General features: G+C 37.6%; 1 protein-coding gene across 7 annotated transcripts in view; it reads right to left on the reverse strand.

Moving 5' to 3' along the window:
- Positions 1 to 19,234, reverse strand: part of RAD18 (RAD18 E3 ubiquitin protein ligase) — a 103,145-nt gene that overhangs the window by 20,524 nt on the left and 63,387 nt on the right. For 6 of the 7 annotated variants that reach the window (XR_006195133.1, XR_006195132.1, XR_006195131.1 and 3 more), the window contains exon 11: positions 15,844 to 16,018. Coding sequence is in view for 2 of the 7 variants with exons in the window: in XM_042910054.1 (XP_042765988.1) it covers positions 15,844 to 16,018 (175 nt within the window). In the remaining 5 variants the exon portion in view is untranslated. Of the gene's footprint in view, positions 1 to 14,605; positions 14,751 to 15,843; positions 16,019 to 19,234 lie in introns of those variants that run through there. The other variant, XM_042910056.1, reaches the window with a different exon arrangement.

Genomic DNA, 19,234 nt, shown 5'->3' on the forward strand with positions numbered 1-19,234 from the left:
TTCCATTTGACCACGTATTTCTTTGATAACAGGGACCAAGGGGCTGGACATGAAGCTCATAACGAGACTAGCATGTCTTCTGCACAACTTCTATGCAATCTACCCACCTGTCTACCCTGAGAATTCACATTCAACTGTGCAAATGTGGGAAGTCTGGCCAACACCAACCATGCAAACCAGAGAAACCCAAAACAAGTCAGGGTTCAGGCCATAAAACCCTAAATCTTATGTTCAAGGAGAAGAATCTGAAAACTACCTTATATTGCTGGATTGTAGGCAGTGGACACTGAACTTTCCTGTGACTCAGTTCCCAACAGTGAAATGTTAGACTAAATGATGTAGTGCATGAGAAAGAATTATCCTTCCAAAATTGTATGTACACCAAATTTCAATGTTCGGATACATATTTTTAATTTTTTATTTGTACTATTACCCAAATTCCAGTAACACATTATAAATGGCTCAAATAAAATGTGCTTATGAGGGCAAGAGAAGCATACGACAGTGCACATTAATGTAATCTTAAAAGGCTTCTATAATTTAATTGACTTTTGCAGAATTACCTAAAACAAATAAATAATACGCTTCTGTATTTGAAGCCTGTTATTCTTTAACACTCAAATCTCTCTGAGATACAGGAACAATGTGCACTCAGTAGTGCACAGTGTGGTAAAATCAAAGGAGGAAGCAAAATCAGCGATTTAATATGTAGCCATATTCCAGAATGTGACTGTTTGTGTGGTAATAAAGAGAACAGAGAACGTGCGCAAATTAACATTGCACGTCCTTCTAACAAGGCAACCATACAATCTATCAGCTAAACCCAGAGACTCTGGAGGGTACTATAGGGTGTGATTAATAATGATGCCAGCCTATCTCAGGGAAACCAGAACATATAGTCATTCTTTATCCATTTTTGAACAGTTTCATTATAAATGCTACTAACAACAGAAGCAATAGCAGCTAAGACAAAAATTCTGGATGCAACTCATGTTGTCACTGGGGGAAAATCTGGGCTGAGAATTATTGGCTTCACCTCTATTCATTGACTTTGGATAAGTCCCCTCACCTGTCCAGGCAGCCTCCATTTCCTTACCTGTGATAAAAACTTACTTCATTCAGTGACTTCTTGAGTTACCTTCTGTCTCGAAAATGTTTGTATTCTATCCTAATATGCCTTTTCCTCAGGTTCTAAAGATCTCCATGGAGACCTCATTATATCTCTGATTTAAAAACAAAGGTAGTAAGAAATGAGAATGCGGGGGGGGGGGGGGAAACCTCTGGTTTTAACTTCCAAGTTGACTGTAACAAATTATAAATTTGATCAACTGACTAAAAATACAAAACTCCAATAGCATGATACATAAACTACACACTTCTATTCCATCCAATTTCATTCACCAGAACAAGTGCAAAAGGACTTTGAATTTTTTTGTTTTTTTGTTTGTTCCTTTCTTTCTACAGAAATCTCTTACCTGGTTGCCCATGGTTGGCAGTCTGGGAGAGTCGATCCAAAATAGTGACTGCATACCTAACATTTAGAAGAAACTGGTAGTTCCTTCAAGGTCTTATACTTGCTATTCTCAAGGCATTCTGAAAAACACACTATCAGCCACTCTTTTTTTAATGAAAAACTGAGTTCTGAACCAATCAAGATTATATCTTGGTTTTATATATCAAGCTGAATATATCCAGAAGCATATGGAACAAGAATTCCTGTACAGTTTATGAAATATCTGAAAACTAAAACAGAAAAGTACACTTTAAAAATGTTAACCTTAGGGGCGCCTGGGTGACTTGGCTGGTTAAACGTCTGACTTCAACTTAGGCCACCATCTCACGGTTCATGAGATGAACAGCTCAGAGCCTGGAGCCTGCTTCTGATTCTGCCTCCCTCTCTCTCTGCCCCTCCCCCACTCAACCTCTGTCTCTCTCTCTCTCAAAAATAAACATTTAAAAAAATTGAATATTAAAAAAATGCTTTAAAAAATAAAACAAAATAAAAATGTCAACTGTATACAAGTATTACCTTGTCAAGCCAACTAAAACTCTCAAAATGACAGTCATCATAACAAAACCTTGGGTGATGCTCAGACATTGTACCAAGCTATGACAATGAAGGTATCATTTGGTAAGTGTGGACCCGGAAGGAAGTGCCAGTTTCTACAGGCAGTTTAGATACACAAGTAACAATCATTCTAGAATTTAAAAACTCTCTCCTGATACAGGAAACTGAAGGGCTCAAAGTAATTTTACAGAAGATCTCTGTATCATGGCAGTTCATGAATTTGGTAAAAACAAACGAAAATATCTGCCACCTGGGACTGACCCAGAAGGCTGAAAAATCAAGAACTTATTATAGAATCCCATCAGATTACCCAACAAAAATATAATAAAAAAACTCCCAAAAGGTGCCAACATGAACCGTGTGAGTAAAGGAAAACCTTATTATTCAACAGCGAATGTCCTGTGGTAATGAGTACTGAAGAAAAGATAAAACTAGGTGTACTTTCAAATTATTCTTGGAAATCACTGCTGAAATCACTTTTACGAGCGTATATTCTCTAACACAAATATGGTAACCGAAGGGGATGAGGCATATTGTAAATTATGCACATTTTCTCTTATGATGAAATGCAGAGGCTGGGCTACATAGATTTCGGAGAGCAAATCATTCTACAGAGTAAAAACACCAGTACAAGAAAGCAAAACTGGAGGGGCGCCTGGGTGGCTCAGTCAGTTAAGCATTAGACTCTTGATTTCAGCTCAGGTCATGATCTCACTGTTTGTGAGATCAAACCCTGCCATCAGGCTCTGTGCTGACAGCTCACTCTCTCAAAAATAAACATTAAAAAAAAAAAAAAAAGCTGATTTAAAAAAAAAAACAGATAATGGAGAGGAAAGTAGAATTCTTCCCTCAGGCCACATTTATGGATTAAATTTTAACATAGCACACAAAATAATAATACGTTTTTTGGAATGCATTAAAGCATGGTTTTATTAATTAATTTATAGGACTAAACATAACAGGTAATTCTAAATGCAAGGAAAAAAGGAATAGTTCAATAACTAAACTTACAACCCACAAACAGGGTTCAAATTACCACTAAAGAAAATAATGTTTCAATAACCTTGGTTTTCCAATATTCAATACATTCTTTGAATATTTTCATACCAATATCTGTCTTTATTTTGATGTCCTAATGTACTTTTTTAAAAATAACCTTTTTATTTTAGAGTAGTTTTATATACACAGAAAAGTTGCAAAGACAGTACAGAAAGTTCCCAAGTGGCCCACATTTCACTTTCTTCAGTTAACAACCTATCATTCTGACACATTGGCTACAACCAAGGAAGCAATATTAATACGTTATTATTAATTAAAGTCCCACACTTGAATTATATTTCTTTACTCTTTGACATCGTTTTTTGTTCTTCTAGGATCCCATCTAGGACACCACATTACTTTTAGTCATCAGGTATCCTTAGACTCCTCCAGACTGACAGATTCTCAGACTTTCCTTGGTTTTGATGACCCTGACTGCTTTGGGGAGCACTTGTCAGGTATTTTGTAGAATGACCCTCAAGTGCAGTTTGCCTGATGTTTTTCTCACAACTTGATGGAGGTTGTTGAGTTTTCAGGAGGAAGACCACAGAGGTAAAGTGTCATTCCCACCACATCACATCAAGAGCACATGCCATCAACCTAACACCAATCTTCCCAGAGACCCTAATCTCTTGGCTCAGGTAGTGTATGCCAGGTTTTTGTTTTCTCTTTTTTTCCCCTTCTTTTCTCTTCCCTCCCCTCCACCCCCACTTTCCTCTCTCCTCTATTTTTCTCTTTCTGTATCTCTCTTTTTCTGGCATTGTCTTGCCTCCCGCCCCCCCCTGGAATCAGCCATTTCTCCAAGAAGCAGTAGTTCTTTCTTTTGGGGAATGTTATTACAAACCAAGATCAGTGCACTGGGTGTGCTTCTTCCAACTGCAGTGCCCTTGCTTTGGGGCCCTGGCAGCTGACAGAGCAAGGAAATACCTGTGTGTGCCTTAGCTCACTTACATACACAGATCTATAAATAGCTCTGTATGTATCCCTCTGAATCTACAGTAAGCTAGCCACGAGTTCACCCTGTACCACACAGAAAGCTTTAGCCTTGCTTGTCTGTAATCTATTCCCAACAACCTGCCTTCCATGTTCCACCCAGCTTAAGATAAAGACACGGAGCTAACATGACAGAAACAAAAATTATGCTAAACTACAGATGGGTAAGATTAGATAAAAGTCTTCTGAAATAAGTCAGGGAGAAGCTTCAGCACATATATTAGAGAAATATTTAAGGTCCACACATCAATGCAAATGAAATAGTATAGATAAGTACACTTCAAAATACTACCCTCTGATTCCTATACATGAATAAGCAAGCAATTCTGTGTAAAAGAAAAAATATTTATAAATAATTACTATTAGATGTGCCCTTGGACATCTAAATAGAAGATCAGCCTTTTTTTCCCCCCAATGGCCAAGGAAGTCACACAACATTGCCATTCATCTAAAGACATTCAAAGTCACACAACATTGCCATTCATCTAAAGACATTCCTAAAAAAAGACCAGTGGGCCTGTTGTGCTATACCCAGTGAAGTAACTTCAGAAGTGGGAGAGGATATCCAGATACCCAAGGCCCATTAACAGTAGAGTTACCTCTACTGAGGAGAAACAAAACAGGATAATAAGGAAATATGCCTGACAATCAAAGAACTCCCAATTCTACGCTTGTGATTTTCTGCCTGAGGCCAAGAGATTTTTATTCAGTATGTTGGTAAACTTTAGTATGATGACAGATTATTTTGTGCTTCAGTTTATTATCACACAAGATGAAAAAGTAAATTATTTCTAATCAACAAGCACATTTTCTCCCATCAGTCTGTGCACTCATTTGTCTCAGAGCTTTCTAGAAAATGTCTCTCTCTCTCCCTCACATTTCCTTGTCTATCACTTCTTCAACAGCCCCCAGACATCCTTATCTCTTCCACTCCGGGCAGCAATGGCAAGTATGCTTGGCAAACAGACGTGCAGAGGTGCAGGGAGCTCTGGAATGCCTATGGACATTCCGACTTTCTCTGGGACTCTCACAGGCAGAAGCCTAGAGCACTCCATCTATATTGATGAAGCATACGTAAAACCAAACCATTTCTTATCTTCAGCTGGAATCACTGCCTTGGCAGATCCAGCTGGTGCCCCCGCCCGATCTCCTTGCCCTTATCCCCTCAGGCTTGACTTCCAACTATCAAGACTTCCGTCCTCTCACTGGTGAAGTGTGCTCTGCCACCAGCATGGAAGGCTGCAAGCAGCAGGGAGCAGCCCCCAACCAAATAACCGCCTCCCTTAGCCCCTGCCTGGGTTAACTCAAGTGAGTGTTTTAAACCAGCTCCCAATTCCAAGGAGGCTCAGGCTCCAGCTTCGCGGTGACCTCTGGTTTTATAACGTGCCCCCTTCAACACAGTCTTCTTGTGCCTATCTCCTGTGCCCGCCTCCTCCTGACAGCAGTTCCTTCACCTTCCAAATTTACCACTTCCACTCAAATCCTTGTCTCAAGGTCTTCTCAGGAAATCCAACCATTTCAAGAACTGCCTATTCCCACTCTTTCAACAATGGAAAGAGCAAGCTGGCTTGTCCATGGCAGCATTATCAGTCAGGAGAACTTGGGCTCTGAGGCTACTAGCCCTGGGTTCAAATCCTGATGTCACCACATACCATAAGCAACTTAATTAACCCCTTTAACCTTTCATGTCCACATCTTTAAAATGGGTTTGCCTGTGGACGAAATGATGTAACACATCCAACACTCTCAGTACTCAAATAACATTGTCAAAATCACACACCTTTACTGCCTACATTAATAAGGATACTTTACTGTTCCAGAAGACTCTTGTCTAGGAAGATAAAAGTTGTAGCTTTGTTGTTGACTCCAACTCAAAAGACCCCATCAGCTTTTCAATAGAAAACATCAAAGCACACACCACCAGACTCTTTGCACCCCTCACCTCTTAAGAACCTCTTACTGCTGTGTTCACCAGTTCTCAACTGTTAGGTTTACCTGATCCCAACCAAGACTGCACTGAAAGACCTGCCCAAAACCATACTTAAAAATCTCAACACGCATCTCAACTTTGCCCTTCTGGCTCTAAGAGGCCACTCTGATGACAGAGGTAGTGGTTCCTCTTCCCTTCAATAAGCAGTGAAACTCAACTTGGTCTCAACAGGCTGATGATGCCAGTATTTGACATTCCTTAGATGAATGTCACAATGGCGCTTTTTCTTTTAAGATTGTGCCATCGGTCTCTAATTTACTCTGAACTCAGGAAAGGCTGAAATTCCCTTAAATTTTCCAACAACAGTAATCAAGACTTCTTCACATTTTTGTGTTTGTTGTTGTTGTTGTCTTGCTCTAAAGGATTCTGGATAGCTCTTCCAAAAATCAATGGAAAGTGAAGAAAAGTTGCACCAAAACATATCAAATGCATGGCCAACACTTAATTTAAGCCTTTCTGTCAAAGAGTCTGTTCTGTGCCTATGTCTGTGTCGGACTTCCTATAAAGTTGCTCCTGCTAACTCAGCAGTTTTTGCCAGAAATTGTGAAAAGTTAAAATGTGTATTAATTCACACCTTGTCTGATGTACATTCTTTTATGACCAACACTTGGCATCTACAAGAAGGTTCACCCAGGTTACAAAGTGGTGAAATGAGCCAGTCTTCACAAGTACTGAAATCACAGTCCCCACTTCATTAGCCCACGCTCTCTAACACACCAAAGCAGAGATAACCTACCTGGGTTGGTCCTGAACTGAATGGCTGAGATAAATGAAAACCAAACACACCACCCCAGGTAGACTCCTGGCTACCACCTTTTTCTGGATGATAAATCATAAATATAACTATTTCTTTTAGAAAATGTCCTAGAATAACCAAACTTTTTTGATTATGGACAATGACTTCTCAATAATTTTTTTTAATTTTAATAATTTCAAAGCTACAAAAAAGTGACTCCTGGAGCCCCTGGTGGCTTAGTAGATTAAGCATCCAACTCTTGACTTCAGCTCAGGTCACGATCTCACAGTTTGTAGGTTCAAGACCCACACTGGGCTCTGTGCTGACAGTGTGGAGCCTGATGGGATTCTCTCTCTCTCCCTCTCTCTTTCCACTCATTCCTTGCTCTATCTCTCTCTCTGTGTCTCTCTCTCACTCGCACAAAATAAATAAATAAACATAAAAAAAGACTTAAAAAAAAGTGACTCCCGTACCCTTCACCCAAATTTTACAGTTGTTCACTACATTTTGCCACATGTGCTCTATCCCGCCTCTGTGTGAGTGCTCACACACGTACTATTACTTTTTAACCACCACAAGTGCATTGCAGCCATTATGCCCCTTTAACCCTTCAGTGCACATTTCTTCAGAACAACTACATTCACTTCCATGACAACAATGAAATTACTGAAACCAGAAAACTGAATACTGACATAGCAACATTATCTAATCTATAGAGCTTATTGAAATTTCTTCAGTTAGGCCACAACACAATGTCTCTTTATAAATTTTTTTTTGCCTAGAACTAAAGTGCACCAATACATATTTTTAAAATAATGATCTAAAGCTTCTTCCAAAGAAAAGCATGACTACTATTCTTCCCTGCATGAAGATAAAGCCTCCTCTATAGAGTCATAATCAAGAGCATCTTTTCTTATAACGTAGCACCCAATAAAAATGCACTTTTCTCTGCTTGCCAAAACTCAGGGAACAAAAGCTCTCTCTTTTTCATTAAGAAGAACAATAAGCTAGTTTACGGAAATCTGGACAAGTCTCTTAAACTCCCAGAAATCACCTAGCAAGAAGTTGTATGAAAATATAAAATTCTAATCAATTTATTATCTGTCTTCATGTTGGGCAACAGAGAATCATTACAGCATTCATATTTCAAATTCTAAAAAGAGTACTTACTTAAGAGTTAAGAATCAAGTTAGCAACAAAACAGCTTCATCTCAATAATTATTTGGATTGACATACCTATTGGTTCTCAAAATAAGATTATGCTTAGTTGTCACTCTGCCATATTATGTAAGTTTGATTAGTGTTCTAACACAAGGAAAACTAACATCTTTATTCAACAGTATAATAGTTAGATCTATACTCTGTATTAGAGCATGACTGCATGAGTTCAGAATAATTGGCAATAGATTTGCACTCACATGAGACCTGAAACAGCATGACTTTTCTCTTAAAAGAATAAAAATGCACAGAAAATTATAAAATATTATGATCTTTTTGTTTTAAAAATGTTCATTTATCTATCCATCTGTCCATACCTCTATCTTTAGAAGGATCTACACATGAAAATGTTAACATGGAATTATTTCTGGCTGATAAAATTATGGAATTTTATTCTTTTTGCTTACTTAAATTTTCTATCCTTCACAACAAACATGCACAACATCTAATTTAAAAGTGCTTCTGGAAATGTACGGCTTTACAATGAAAGTGATAAAATTATTAAAAGAAAAAAAATGAGAAAATTTTTGTAAAAAATGAAGAGAATACAGATAGAAGCATTTTAATATATAAGCAATAACTATAACATCAGAAGTTTGATTCATGATCTGCAATGAACAGTGGTAAAAGAACACAGGTAACTTACCAACTACTATACTCATCAAAAATAATAGGATTATGGAATTTCAGGGTTGGAAAAGATCTCAACAAGGGTACTAACTTTCCATCTGATGCCTGAATATTATGAAAAATAAAAGTTGGACCAGATAAGTAAAGACAACTTCCCTCTAATATGCTAAGAATGTACTAGAAGTATTTGGTTGTGATGGGTCCCCTTCTCACTTTGAATTCTTTTACTGATTTCTATGGAGCTAATTACCCGAATCAAATGGGTATCTCTTTTGACTTTTCAGCTTTTGTAGTCACTAAATAACAACAGCCATAACCAATGGATTGCTATACTTCGTGGCAGCTTTCACCAGGGTACCACCAGCCAGTATTAGGATATACTTTATGAGTTCCCAGCTAGGTGACAAAATTGTATTTGAAGTGAGTCAGAGACCTTGCTCATAATCAAATACTGCATTTCAAACACCTAAGACAACAATGATGGCAGGATGAACCATTATTTAATGACCCTTAGAAAAAACTGAGGTCAATTCAACTGTGATATAAGACTTCCTTTTCACTTGGAATTTTTACTTACATATCCAGAGACTTCTTTTAAACATATGGAGACAAAGGTTTCTATCTTATACCATTGTTGTGCATATATTTAAAAAAAAAAAAAAAAAAAACTGAAAACAACTGGTTAAAGTATTCCCAAAGTGTCTTCAATGCTGGAGCCTGACTCTTTTTCATCATGTTCTGACTCAGTATCTATGATGCCTGAACCTTCCCTCACAAAGTTACCGTGTGTACTACCAACAGCAGTGGAGATACAGCATTTCTCAACAATACTTAAATACTGTCTCCATGAATTTTTCTTTTAATTTGAGAGAGAGAGAGAGAGAGAGAGAGAGAGAGAGAGAGAGAGAATCTTAAGCAGTCTCCACGATCAGGGTGGAGCCTAATGCAGGGCTCGATCCCACAACCCTGGGATCATGACCTGAGCTGAAATCAAGAATCATATGCTCAACCGACTGAGCCACCCAGGCACCCCTCCAGGAATTTCATTGAAGGCACTGACATCCATTTTGCAAACTGAATTCCTAATTTTGTCTCTTTCCTCAGTCATGTTTCATGTGACTAGAAGCAACTTCTGTTTGAAGACATCAAGAAGGGTCTGACAAATTGATGTGTGACACCCTAACGATAGTCATTTGCAATGTGAATCAGTCATGCTGTTATTACTTTGAAATTTCTTCCAAGAGATTTAACTAACCATTTCTCCTGCCTTCAGTTGGTCATATAACAAACAGACAATCCTTTGCACATAGCTCATTAACAAAACTGTAACAAGTCTTCAGACTTGTGGGTATTTTTCTTTCCTACATCCCATAAATCACTTGATTGTTCTGCAAGAAGATGGAATTGCAGCCATTCATTCGATGATGAATACTGCCTTCCTAACATGAAACTTATATTCTGCTGCACTTCCTTCATACACAGTAACTTTTTTCTCTCATTAATTTGTGAAATATAGTTTAAATGACAAACCAATGATATGACAACAATGCACATAACTCAACTGAAATGATAACAGTCTGGAAAGCCATGATGCTTGTGAACTGGTAAATACATCAGGACTACAACCTGGCTGGTAGCAACCGTAAGATGCCATTGATTACAATACACATCACAATTTCAGACATTCAGACACAATTTCAGACACTAAAAGAAAGTGTTATGTCTTAGAAGCAATGTTCACTTAATAAAGGTCTAGTAGTAATAGCAGATTAGTGATAAACTCTTGGCAGGAGACTTTTTTAAAAATAAGTGACAGACTCAATTCTTAAGGACTCTGATGAGTAACAACAGGAATGACAAAAATAGTCAAATAACCATAATACAAGATAGGATTTAATTTAGATAAACTGCTGTGGAATTCAGATACCCTGCTATAGGAACTCATAGAAGCAGCAGAAATTACTTCTGCTTAGTGTGAAGAATGAGAGAGAAAGTGATCATAGGAAGGGCTGAATGAGGCCATCCAAGAACAAACCTGAGGAATGACTGACAGAGTAATGTCATAGAGGAGGTAGATGAATTTATCTTAAGAAATATTATTTCTCCTTTATGGCAGCATTATTTACAACAGCCAAGTTATGGAAGCAGCCCAAGTGTGCATCAACTGATGAATGGATAAAGACGTGGTATACACATATACAATGGAATACTATTCAGCTATAAAAAAGAATGAAATCTTGCTATTTGCAATACCATGGATGGAGTTAGAGTATTATGCAAAGCAAAACAAGTCAGAGAAAGACAAATACTACATGATTTCACTTATCTGTGTAATTTAAGAAATAAAACAAAGGAATAACAACAACAAAAAGAGACACAAACCAAGAAACAGATTCTTCACTACAAACTGATGGTTACCAGAGGGGAAGTAGGTGGGGAGATGTGTGAAATACATGAAGGGGATTAAAGAGTACACTTATCGGGGCACCTGGTGGCTCAGCTGGTTGAGTGTCCGACTCTTGATTTTGGCTCAGGTCATGAGCTCAGGGTCATGAGATCAAGCCCCACATTAGGCTCTGCACTGAGCATGGAGCTTGCTTAAAATTCTCTCTCTCTACCCCTTCCCCACACTCTCTCCCCCTCAAAAAAAAAAAAAAAAAAAGTACACTTATCATGAGGAGTACTGTGTAATGCAGAACTGGTGAATCATATTATACACCTGAAACTAATATAACACCATATGTTAACTACACTGGAATCAAAATCAAAAAAATAATTATTTTTAAAAAAAGAAATGTCTTTTTCTCATTAAGGAAATTAATTAGAAATGTCTTAAGAAATCTGTCTTTCTGTTATGAGAAACAGGAAAGAAGAGGTCAGAAATTACAAGAGGCCTTAAAATGGAAAGGCAGAGCTGGAGGCAAGTCAGATTAGCTGGCGTTGGTGAGCCCAAGACACGGTATCTACTGAAGGTGAGGACACAGACACAAGCAACCGGTGTGGACTAGGCACCATGGGAAATGCAGAAGAGAGTAACTTAGAACTATGCCTCAGTAGCAAGCACCTAGATGAGGCCAAATAAAATGAATTCTGAATGGAACTAATTAGCCCAGGCTCATAACTTTCTCTAGCAAAGTTCAGAACAGAAATGGGGATGGGGAGAGGGAAAAGAAGATAACCTATGCGATTTAGCTGAAGATTTAGAAGGAAGAAGATGCAATGTTCAGCCAGAGTCCCAACTTTTACAGCATTACTGAAGGCAATGTAACTGACTCCATCTTTATAAAGTAAAATAATCACATATTTATCCAAGATTCTCAGATCTATTACCTCATTTCATCTTCCCAACAGATCTGAGACAATAAGAGGTTTTTATATGTTTTTCATAGATACGGAAAGACTTCAAAAGATTGATTCCCAAATCACCCAGCAGATCCTGCTGCACCGCCAGTCACGTGTATGCCTACTAGTCCTCCCGCTACAGCAGCGGCTTCCCGCTGCATACTTACTCCTCGGCAGTCTTGTCTTGAATCAGTTGCCCAGTGCTCCATCCTGGTATCAAAGCAAATACCACTGGTAAAGGCTCACTTCATTCTCACACTCCCTTTGGCCTTGGCTTCTAGGTATTATATAAGGAACACACTCTATCTTTTAAACTTAAAACTCTTAGACAAAATGACAGGACAAATAAAAAAAGGTGTATAAAAAAGAATTTAAATAAAATAAAAAAATTAAAGATTAAAACATACTTAATATTTACAATGTATAGACCAGTTACTCACATCTGAGATATGAGTAATAGACACTGTCTGCTTTCTCAAGGACAGGCCAAGCAAATCCTCATATACAGTCCCTAAAGCTATGTTCCAAAGTGTACAAGCAAACTCAATGATTCTTTTTCCTAATAAGATTGCAATAAAAAAAAAAACCACCCAAATGTCAATGAGCTAATAAATGAATAATAAAATGTATATCCATACAACAGAATAATATCCTACACTGTAAAGGGAAACATGTCACAACATGAATGAACCTCAAACACATTATGCTAAGTAACAGAAGCAGTCACAAAAGACCACATACTGTTTGATCCCATTGGTATGAACTGTCCAGAATAGGCACATCGATAGAGATGGAAAGGAGATGAGTGGCTGCCACAGGCAGGCAGAGCTGGGAGGAATATGGCTAATGAGTATGAAGGTTCTTTTTGAGGTGATAAAAATGCTCTAACATTGTAGTGATGGTTCTAAGATTTTGGGAATATGCCAGAAACTATTAAACTGTATACTTACACAAGTGAATTGCACACTATGTAACTTATATCTCAAAAAAGCCATTAATATGTTCAATGAGTAGGGAGTTCCATGAGATGTGGGTGCGTGTGTGTGTGCAGACATACACATGTGCAGAACTAAATAAAAGGTGAAACAGAATATAAGAGCTTACATTAAAGACATTTTTTTAGGGGTGCCTGGGTGGCTCAGTCGGTTAAGCATCTGACTTCAACTCACGTCATGATTTCATGGTTCGTAAGTTCGAGCCTTGCGTCAGGCTTTGTGCTGACAACTCAGAGCCTGGAGCCTACTTCTGAATGTGTCTCCCTCTCTCTCTGCCCCTCCCTAACATCCTCCCTCCCTCTCTCTCAACAATAAAAAAACACTAAAACAAAAGTTTTTTAAAACATATTTTTAGTGGTTTAATAATCCTCTCAGATTTTGGTGATGCCAATATATCTGTCTGAGGCCAAGACCTCCAACAAACTCACCCTACTTCCCATCATCCCACACCAGATAAATAAATACACATCTGGCTGCCATGCATTTCCTCCTACACTTTCTTCCCTTCCCCCACTTCAAATGTTTCCCATCTCACCCTGGCATTCCCAGACATTAAGGCAATCTGTGACTATGGTTAAAAACTAATTCCCAAAATCTATAAAGAGCTCACCAAACTCCACACCCGAAAAACAAATAACCCAGGGAAGAAATGGGCAGAAAACATGAATAGACACTTCTCTAAAGAAGACATCCGGATGGCCAACAGGCACATGAAAAGATGCTCAACGCCGCTCCTCATCAGGGAAATACAAATCAAAACCACACTCAGATATCACCTTACGCCAGTCAGAGTGGCCAAAATGAACAAATCAGGAGACTATAGATGCTGGAGAGGATGTGGAGAAACAGGAACCCTCTTGCACTGTTGGTGGGAATGCAAATTGGTACAGCCACTCTGGATAACAGTGTGGAAGTTCCTCAAAAAATTAAAAATAGACCTACCCTATGACCCAGCAATAGCACTGCTAGGAATTTACCCAAGGGATACAGGAGTACTGATGCATAGGGGCACTTGTACCCCAATGTTTATAGCAGCACTCTCAACAATAGCCAAATTATGGAAAGAGCCTAAATGTCCATCAACTGATGAATGGATAAAGAAATTGTGGTTTATATACATAATGGAGTACTATGTGGCAATGAGAAAGAATGAAATATGGCCCTTTGTAGCAACGTGGATGGAACTGGAGAGTGTGATGCTAAATGAAATAAGCCATACAGAGAAAGACAGATACCATACGTGTTCACTCTTATGTGGATCCTGAGAAACTTAACAGAAACCCATGGGGGAGAGGAAGGAAAAAAAAAAAAAAAAAGAGGTTAGAGTGGGAGAGAAGCCAAACATAATAGACTCTTAAAAACTGAGAACAAACTGAGGGTTGATGGGGGTGGGAGGGAGGGGAGGGGAGGCGATGGGCATTGAAGAAGGCATCTTTTGGGATGAGCACTGGGTGTTGTATGGAAACCAATTTGACAACAAATTTCATATATTAAGAAAAAAAATAGGGTGCAAACAAAAAAAAACTAATTCATACTCACGTGGACCCTGATTTTCCTCCATTTTTACCCTGCATTCCTACGTGACTTGTATTAAAAAAAAAAAAAAATACTGCCTACTGGACTTGAAGGAATGGCTTGATGTGGAGAAACAGAACAGCAGTATCATACTCTTGGAAAAAAGGGACAACGCGCAGGCCACCATGTGTTCTTCCCTTACCCAACTTGAGAGGTGTTTTTGACCTTGAAAACATTAGGGGTAAAGTGAGAAGATTTTCCCTTCCTAATACCTCAGCCTGAATAATTTGAAACCGTTTCCTAAGAATCCTTGGAAAGCAGAGGGGTTTTGGGTATAGTCTTCTTATAAAAAATTTTCCTCTTAATTTGATGTTTCAGATTAGACAATCTATCATTCTACAGCATTGTTAATTTTTACATGAAGAAATATCAAAGATTAAATAATGTCTAGACACATTCACACACAGGTTGTAGCATTTAAAACTGGTATAATTCATTTAGAAGGCAGCAACACCTACTATGGTCAAAATGGTGTTAAAAATAAAGAAATAATTTATTAGAAACAAAAGGCTCTATACATAGAGAGCTTTACCACAGCTTTAGATGTGTTAAGTAGAACACTGGGGAACAGAAACTGAAGGGTTTGATCAATTATGATACAGAACCATAAGAAAACTCTGCACCCACTTAAAAACAGCTATAAAAATGAGGTAGAAACATGGGTACAAATGGTTTATGATATAAAGTGAATGCCAGAACACAAAAATTATATAAATACAAACACACACACACACACACACACACACACACACACATAATCATTTTATACTAGGTCATCTTTTAAAGTACATCATCTTTTAAAAATATCTTTTAAAAAATTACTCACCTCCAAACCTCTCTTTTTTAAAGCTTTCCCATCCATTACTTGCTCAATTACGTTTTTCTTGTTTTTCTCTCCTATATACTGTCTTTCTGGTCATTTCTATTTTCTAGTATAGTCATCTTTACCTTCTTCACTCACTGTCTTGACAAAAACATCACTGTCTATCATGGCCTTTTCTGACTCCAGAAAAAATATCTATCTAAAGGGTACAGAGTAAGAAACAAGGCCACCCTACGGCCACTGCAATGATCTCCCACATACTGCCTTGCTTGCTATCACTGTGGAAGTTACAAAGCAGTAAGAAGAGCCTGAAGTGGAAGACTGAACTGCCTCATGCCTCAAAGTTACTTTCTAATTGTTTGTGCCTTTCTGTCTGAGCATGCACAGGTATGGAAAATAGAAATTTACAATAATTCGGTACTACAGGTTTCTTACCTATTGAATGAGTCCGATTCTGATGAAGAAAGAGTTTCTTCTTGAATATCAGTACAACTGGAAGAATCATCTGGTCTGTCAGGCTCCATTCTCCCTGGGGATTCCAGCTTTGTTTGAGGGAAGTGGTCTGTTATGGGAAGAGTGTCTGAGAATTTCATCTTTTTATCTTCCTGTTCTAAAAAGGTAAAAGAAAGAAAAAGACACATTTAAGAGTACCATAAAATCTACAACCTCTGTATGTTTGTTATTTCTACATTTAGCAGTACAATTTATACTCAGTAAAATGGAAGCTTAGATAACATTGAATCCAAAACTCCAGGGACAGAGAATAAGAATCATCACTCCTATAAGCTATCTAATTACAATGCCCACTCCATGCACTTCAGATTAATTAATTTGAAAACAAAATTTCCTTTTAAAATCAGGAGTAGTGAACTGTGTAATTCTAATGAGGCTTCTACTCACAGTATTACTAGAGAATTCCTGCATATTTCATAGATCAGAGAACACCAACAAACATATGAAGCACAATAAAAGAGCATTAAAGATTCGATATTTATCACTGACTACTATGTGGTAGTGAATCCATCTGGACATTTCTCTTAGTCTGTTAAATAGAATCTAGTAATTTATTATGGAAAAGGAAAACTAATCAGACATAACAAATATTTCCATTCGATCCAATACATGTCACATTTCTATGTATCCCTTGTTAGAGCCTCAATTTCTGAGGTCTCCTCTCGCAAAAAAAAAATAAGGGAAGCTGGAGGCATGCAGACAGTGCTGGCAAGAATGTGACAACAGGTATGACCAAATATCTCCAAAGACGAGTGCAGAAATAGTATCCATGAAGGATTCCTCAGTGCCCAGGACTCTCCCTCACGACCTGTTTCAGGACTCTGCTAGTATTTCAGTGGCACTGTCTTTAAGCTTCAGGAACTCAGTAAGTACTTAACAGGCAAGCCACATGTGCTAATAGAATAGAGCCCCTTTCATGAGTTTCCTCCCAGAGAAGTAGAGCTGTCACACATCATCCACCCAGTGTGTTTGCAGAGGCAAGTGACTCTCGACAAAAGACACCAAGAAGAATTGTCAAGGTTTTGTTACAAATAGAAAATTTATAGTAAAGAATAAGACAGATTCCTTAAAAACAAAAAAACCCTTTGTAAGTCTATACAGTCAAGATTTTTCCAAGATTTTCCCAGAAATAATAAGTTTTTCTTATACTAAAGAACAGCATACATCACAAAAGTATAATTTCTTAAAAAAAAAAAAAAGCTATTGATGTTGTCTGGCTCTCAATAAGCCAAATCGTTACCAAAACAAAACTGTACCCTCTAATGTTTATCCGGGTAAAGGAAAGAAGCTAACCACAACAACCATCCAGGTGCTCTAAGATCTCCTCTTGTAAACAGGCACCCAAGATCACATTAAGAAGAATCAATCACCCAGTAAACTCAGAGAACCCAGGCATCCAGTACTCAACTGGCCAGGAAAATGCAATCAAGCTGACAAACTAGGAAGTGAAAAATTTTAATGGTGAAAACCACAAAACATTGTTGAAAGAAATTAAAGACATAAATAAATGAAAGACATCCTGTGTTCACAAACTATAAGACAATATTATTAAGATATCAGAAGTTACCAAAGCAATCTATAATTTCAATTCAATCCCAATGTTACTTTTTGCAGAAGTAGAAAAATTCATCTTAAAATTTACATGGAATCTCCAGGGACCCAAATAGTCAAAACAATCTTGAAAAGGGAGAATAAAGTTGGAGGACTCATACCTCCTGACTTTGAAATTTATAACAAAGCTACAGTAATTAAAATAGTATATAATACAGACATAAGAGACTTTTAGACCAAAAGAATATAACAGTGAGTATAAAAATAAACCCTCACATATATAGTCAATTGACTTTCAACAAGGATATCAAGAGCATTCAATGTGGAAAGGTTATTCTTTTTTTTTTTAATTTTTTTTTTTAATGTTTTTATTTTTGAGAGAGAGGTAGACAGACAGAGTGTGAGCCAGGGAGAAGCAGAGAGACAGAGAGACAGAATCTGAAGCAGGCTCCAGGCTCCGATCTGTCAGCACAGAGCCGGATGCAGGGCTCAAACCCACTACACTAGATCATGGCCTGAGCCGAAGTTGGACGCTCAACCAACTGAGCCACCCAGGCGCCCCAAAGGCTATTCTTAACAATTGGTGCTTTATCTACATGTGAAAGAATGAAATTGTACCCTTACCTTATACCATACACAAAAATTAACCTAATAGGGATCACAGACCTAAACATGAAGAGCTAAAACAACAAAACTCTTAGGTAAAAACAAACAGGAAAATCTTTCATGATTTTCCAAATGTTTCCAAATGTTTCCAAATGTTTCCAAATGCTTCCATCTTTCCAAAATGTTGCCATGAATGATTTGGCAACAATTTCATGGATATAACACCAAAGGCACAGGCAACAAAACGAAGAATGAATAAACCAGACTTTATTAAAATTAAGCACCGCTGTGCATCAAAGAAACTATGAAGAAAGCAAAGAGACAACTGAGAAAATGTTTATAAATATTTGCAAATCATATACATGAAAAAGGATTAATATCCAGAATATATAAAGAATTCCTAAAACAACAACAAAGAAACAAACCAATAGAAAAGTGAGCAAAGAACATGAACAGACATTTCTCCAAAGAAGAAAAACACATAGCCAATAAGCATGTGAAAAGATGCTCAACATCATTAGTCATTAGGAAAATGAAGATCAAAACCCATATCACTTCTTACCTACTATAATAGCTACAGTTAAAAAAAAAAAAAAAAAAAAAAAGGAAAATAACAGGTGCTGTTGGCAAGGATATACAGAAACTAGAATCCTTAAGCATTGCTTGTAAGAATGTAAAATGGTGTAGCCACTTGAAAACAGGTTGGTGGTTTTTCAAAAGGTAAACATAGAATTACCATATAAACCAACAAGTCCATTCTTAGGTTCATATCCAAAAGAATGGAAAGCAGAGACTTGAACAGATATTTCAACACTAATGTTCATAGCAGCGTTATTCACAGTAGCCAAAAGGTGAAAATAACCCATTAGAGATGAACAGATAAACAAAATGTGGCATACACATAAAAAGCAATGAAATTTTGATAGAAGCTACAACATGAGGACCTTCAAAATATGCTTATTAGTGAAATAAGTTGACATAGAAGGACAAATTATTAATGATTCCCACTTACATGAGGTACATAGACTAAGCAAATTTCACAAAAAAGTAGAACAGAGACTACCAGGGTCTGCCTGGAAAAGTGGAAGAGAGTTATTATTATTTTTAATGGGCACGGAGTTTATGTTGGATGATGAAAAAGTTTTAGGTACAGATA

Source organism: Panthera leo, chromosome A2 (assembly GCF_018350215.1).
Source record: "Panthera leo isolate Ple1 chromosome A2, P.leo_Ple1_pat1.1, whole genome shotgun sequence".
Taxonomy (NCBI): Eukaryota; Metazoa; Chordata; class Mammalia; order Carnivora; family Felidae; genus Panthera; species Panthera leo.